General features: G+C 36.8%; 1 protein-coding gene and 1 pseudogene across 1 annotated transcript; both read right to left on the reverse strand.

Annotated features, from left to right (window-relative positions):
* The window catches only part of LOC111631451, a 13494-nt pseudogene extending 11134 nt beyond the window's left edge, over positions 1–2360 (reverse strand).
* Positions 2347–3220, reverse strand: LOC111631460. The gene has a single exon (XM_023375707.1). The coding sequence runs from the start codon at positions 3218–3220 to the stop codon at positions 2369–2371; it is 852 nt and encodes a 283-aa protein (XP_023231475.1). The 3' UTR covers positions 2347–2368.
* Positions 3221–5656: the final 2436 nt, after the last annotated feature.

Genomic DNA, 5656 nt, shown 5'->3' on the forward strand with positions numbered 1-5656 from the left:
CATCCCAGATGATAATTTTACACTGTATCAGCACGGTGGCCATGGACGATTGTTTTTTAATGTTGCATACTGCGTCAGGGTTATTTTGAATATTTAGTGGCAGCTTAAATACTGAATGAGCTGTTCTGCCTCCATCCAATAAAGTTGCCGCAATGCCCGATGATGCAACGGCCAATGCGATGCCATTATTTGATCGTATTTCAGCAAGAATTAGCGAAATAAGGAATGTTTTGCCAGTTCCACCCGGTGCATCCAAAAAGAAGAACCCACCTTGTCCTGCTGAAACTGCGAGCATAATGCGGTCATAAATGGTTCTTTGTTCGTCATTCATCAGTGGGACGTTGCGAGTAACAATCGCTGCCATTTCTACAGTGTTGTACTGCAGTTCACGACTCATTTCAGTGTTCATTAAATCAGATGCAGTTCGATTTGGCGAATTCATACCAAAATGACTGAGTGATAAGTTGGCAATGACAATGCAAAGATCCTCAATAGCAATCAATGCTTCATTGTACATAGCGTCGCTGAATGTTATCATTAGATCGTTGCACCGTGTTCGATGTTGATGCAATATATCATCAGTCATTGAATCTTTGTGATTATCCCACAATATCTGTGCTCGGGCTGGGAAACATGTAGTCAACACTATAGCGAATAGTAGACGAATTTGTATTGCTGTAAAGTTCAATGCAGCTTCAGCAAGCATACATTCCCATTGGTTGTCGTCTTCCAGCAAGCCGAGTGCAAGGCATGCATCTTTATACGTTGGATACTGTTGCCCATTCACTTTACGTATATCTTGAAATGATAATAGGCCAGTAACATTAACCAACAACAGTCGAAGATAAAAGCACTCAGTGTGTCTTGGATTGACTGTAAATAATGGCCCAAGGCGTTTGATTTAAATAAATTGAGACATGCATCAACTGGTGAGCCTTGCTTGAAGGGGCATCCATTTTTTTGTTTGAGCCCATGTGAAATAACGTGGTACTTGTTAATAGCGTAATGTTCGTGCAAAGGCACCAAAATCATCTGCATGATTACACAATTTAAAAAATTCAGTGAGTGTAGTTTCAGGTGGATTTATAGCACGATCAATCGCTGTCTCGTTCGTGAAAAATACACGCTGACCGTTTTCAAGATAAACGGCTAACTGAACAACTGCTGGATCCCGTTCATGAATTGGAAAACCAAAGATACGCCAAGCAGCTTCATTGGAGCTGATGTACCGATTAATTTGGTAGAGCATTATTTCATCGTTTTTATTCACTGGAGGAGCATTCACATTAGTATTTTCCACTCTAAACACAGCCATATCACTGCCTTTATGGACATACTTGCAAATGTATTTGATGCTCTTCACAGAACTGCAGAACTCAACATTAATATGAGCATTGTATGTCTTGCTGAGCAGAAGCGAATACAGCACCACCCAACGATTGTCAATGTCAATGTCTGTGTTGCTGATATTTTTAATAAATGATTGTCCGCCATTATCGGGATTTCTTCGACGATATATCGGATATCCGTCAACATTTGTGATCGTATCATTAGTGAAATCTTTAGGGAAATTTTTAGTACATTTTCCATCTGTCATGCAAGGCGATGAACGATTAAGAGTACCGCATGGACCATGGATCATGTTTGCTGTAACAATATCAAACAGCAGTTGGTCAGTAGACGGATCTGGAATTTCCGCAGAAATGATACTATCGATTTCTTCAGGACGGATTTTGTCGATTAACCAAACCAAAATGTGTGCATGAGATAATCCTCGCTTTTGCCACTCAACCGAATACAGCAATCAACGTGTGGGACCGAATACATGTAATTTAGTAATGAAAGTTATTAAAGACTTCAACTTTTGTCTGAACACACGTGCTGTAATGTCATGACGATGTATTGCATTGTGGCCAGGCAATAGCAAAGATGTAATCTCTAGCCATTTCGGATTACATGTGAATGTGATAAATAAACACGGTCGTCCATATTCACGCACGAAAGTCAGAGCATCCTGTATATATTCTTGCATATGACGTGGACTGCCTACGTACGATGATGGTAAAATGACAGAGTTACCAATTTTGGCGACGTTGGCGTTGTTGTTAATAGCGTCTCGCAAGTGACTGTACTCTTCCGCACGCAGCTTGAGTTGATTATATCGTAAGTATCGTAGTCGTTTGCCCTCTATCTTCACGTACATGTCGACCATGAATTGTTGACAAAGCTCACGACATCGTAGAATGACGTTGTCCAGGCCGCGTCTAATCATTAATCGGTACGCATAATAATCCTTTGAGCTAACGTTCTTGTTTGTTTCAGCTCCTGTAATAATATATTCATAAATATTAATTTAAATTAATTACGTTCAATAATGTAATTGTTTTGTTAAATGATTAATGATCAAGTTCATAATAAATGAAGTACCTGATACGGGATCTCGTTGTTTTATGTATATGCAATATCTGTCTTGTCCCTTCCAGAATATTAGCGGATATTGGAGAGCGTCATATAAATGATGTGTATCAGCAATGAACTGAAGATTATTATTTCTTTTACGAATCACAATTTCTCGTGCACCTGTACGATCGCCAACCATGATTCCAGCAACGTCATCAACAACAGGTGCATTGAATCTACGAATATGCTCTCCAGCTGGTGTTTTATCAGGATTAATGACAATAGCGTGATTATCGCTTTGTAATTTGTGCATATGTGATTTGAATATTTTCAACAATTCATTGTGCTTGTTCAATAGAGCGTCTAGCTTGCTGATGATGCGTCTGGCAAAAAATGAATCAAGGTTATTATAGTGACAACGTGAATTCACGCGATTGGCAAGTGCGCTTCCGGAATCCTCGCCGCCCATGAAGTAGATTTGTAAAAATTTATGTGGTTCGTTTGGCATTGGCAGCAATGAGCCCATTTTATGATAAACTTGGCCTCTGATTTTGAATGTAGAATTGTATTGTTGACTATTTGCATTAGTATTTCGAACTATTTCTGTTGCTCCGAACGATGTCATTTGAAAGCATGAATTGAATGTTCGAATTGACTTCAGGAACACGTTAGAATCTGGATCCGTGCCAATAAGTAAACTGTTCAATGGTTCAGGTGGTGTTTCAATTTCAGGTAGTTGCACTTTTCCTGACGTGCAACACATCCCAGCTGGCTCATTTTTGAATTTGAGAGCATGACAATGCAGACATTCCTTGTCCATAGCACTAATTACCACTTTTGAATGAGCATAATATTCAATATCGGGCTCATACTTGGATGCTAGACGCAGGAATGAATCAGATGTAAATGCTCGATGTACCTGTTGGTGTTGTTGGTCATTTGTTCTGCGTCTATTGACTGTGAAACGGCGTGATTGTCGTCGTTCTAATCTTATTACTTCATTGCATTCAGCTCGTGTATCTTCTGATTGTTCTTGACGCAATTGCGCCATGCTCATACGTGCATCAGTATTTTGTTGCTGGATTTGTTCTTCGGTTCTTTGGGATCTTCTATTTTTCATGCTTCTAGATCTACTTGTATTACGGCGCAAATCAGCCCCTATGCGTTTTCTTGGCATTGCTCACTGTACAAAACACACATAAATAGAAATAATGAAATTACTTAATGATGAAAAACGGGTACTTATGTGTTAAGAGGACGCCAGTTCAGTGGGGACGCACGTTCTAGCCTAACCTAACCTATTCTAATAAATTACCATAATTATTACCAATCAAATTAATAGTATAGGTTAGGTTAGGTTAGAACATGCGTCCCACTGTTTCCTTTTGTTAGCTGGAATCAGAGATGAGCTGCCATGACGGTATACGTATCTGGACTTTAACCGGCAAATAGGCGATATCTATCATCCTAATTAATTTTTTTTTCATCTTTACAACCTTATCAGTAACTTTTTTTCTTTTTAGATTTAAATTTACTAGTCTATTGTCATTTTGATATTTTTATTCGAAATTGTGACTTTGATCGCTATTTCCGACTGGCGTCCTCTTAACCTATAAGTACCGACTAACGTTANTATATCAGCAGACAAATAATTAACGTTGGCTGAAGTATAGTATCTTTGTTATTTCTTTTATTATTTTCAAACTTCTCCAAAAATTTTCCAAAAGATTCTTCAAATGCATTTCGCCGTTAGAGCCTCATCAGGCTATATTTTTACCGATCCCATTGTTTTATATTTTTTATTGATCAACAATTCTAATACATCTTCGTCTTCGGTACAACGTCTGCCAAGATCAGATTTGATTGTAATGATTTTAAATCAGAAAGAGAAAGAACAAGCCTTTCGACGATTTCGTCATATTTAACATTTAATAATTTGCACAAAACAACTAGGTCGTTTAATCGAAAGTTCTCCTTAGTTAATATAATGCATTTTCTTTTCTGGTTTTCATCCTCTTTGGTGGATTCAATTTTCCATCCAAAGGTTCTCAATCTTTTTCTGTTATTCCTATCTCCAACCTCTTCGAATACAAGTTGATGCAACAATTTTATCAAACTTGTCGAGGTCGACTTTAGTGTTTCGCAGATAATTTCTACGAGCGTTGCCATCTTAAAAGTAGAATTTTAGAACTACTCATGGTTTGCCGAAACGTAAATCAAAGTCCTTTTAGAATGCCGATGTATTCGGACTCTCCAACGTTGAAATTTTCACAAAAACAGAAATGTTTAGCGTACTCACAAAACCAAAGCGCAGTTCGTCAAATCTCCTCGAGTTAAGCCTATTCCTATCCCGTGCGAGCCCCCACTTTTATGAGACTTTTTTTTGTCTCTGAAAAACTTTAATTGCGAGAAGAAAGATTTGGATAACAGAAACGTTTAAGGAATACAAATTACATTAAAATATTGTGATTATTATAAAAAAAACAAATGTAGGATTTCTTTTTCGTCTTCCGTATTTTCGCGCGTTCTTTTTCAACCGTCATCTCGCTTCTCTTGCGAAGTCGCGTCTCAACCCGCTCTCCACATTTATTCAAGGTTTATATAAGAAGGTCAGGACACGCTCTCGTGATTCTATGCGGCAGTGGCCATTTTGGGACTTATCGATAGACTACACTTCACACGTAGTTCCTGTGTGAGTCGACTATTATTACGTATATAAGTACTCAAACCTTTAATGAATGTGTTATTGTGTGGTACCAAATTGTAAAAGTAAATATACAGACGTTTGATTGTTTAGATTTCTTTCAAATAAGCAGAGGAAAGCAAAATGTAGCGCAGACATCAACAGGTGATTCATGATACAGTTCGAAGAGTTTATATGTGTAAAGTTTGTAACAAGTGGTTTAAACGAGTGGCTACTCTTCATGTCCATGAATGAACTATACATGGAAATTTATAAATGATATCGGCAATCCAGATAGAAAAATGAAAAAAATTACATTTGTTTTATATCTGATGATAAAATAATTAAACATATATGTTTTAATATGATCATATTGTATTTAAAAATAAAATTATGATGATGGTATTGACTTATACTATCAATATTTATTAATAAAACATAGCAAAAAATTTAGTTTAATAGTAATTTACACTGAATTCAATTTAAATAAAATTTACATTAATTTTATTGTTAGAATTTTTATTTTAAAAGAAGTGATGGAAATCTAAATATATCTAATTCTTATAATCTAGA

Source organism: Centruroides sculpturatus, unplaced genomic scaffold (genome assembly GCF_000671375.1).
Source record: "Centruroides sculpturatus isolate CEXI.00-Female unplaced genomic scaffold, Cexi_2.0 scaffold750, whole genome shotgun sequence".
In the NCBI taxonomy this organism is placed as follows: Eukaryota; Metazoa; Arthropoda; class Arachnida; order Scorpiones; family Buthidae; genus Centruroides; species Centruroides sculpturatus.

Excerpts from the sequence above, each read along its gene's own strand:
- LOC111631460 (XM_023375707.1), bottom strand. The coding sequence starts at position 3,220 with ATGGACAAGGAATGTCTGCATTGTCATGCTCTCAAATTCAAAAATGAG.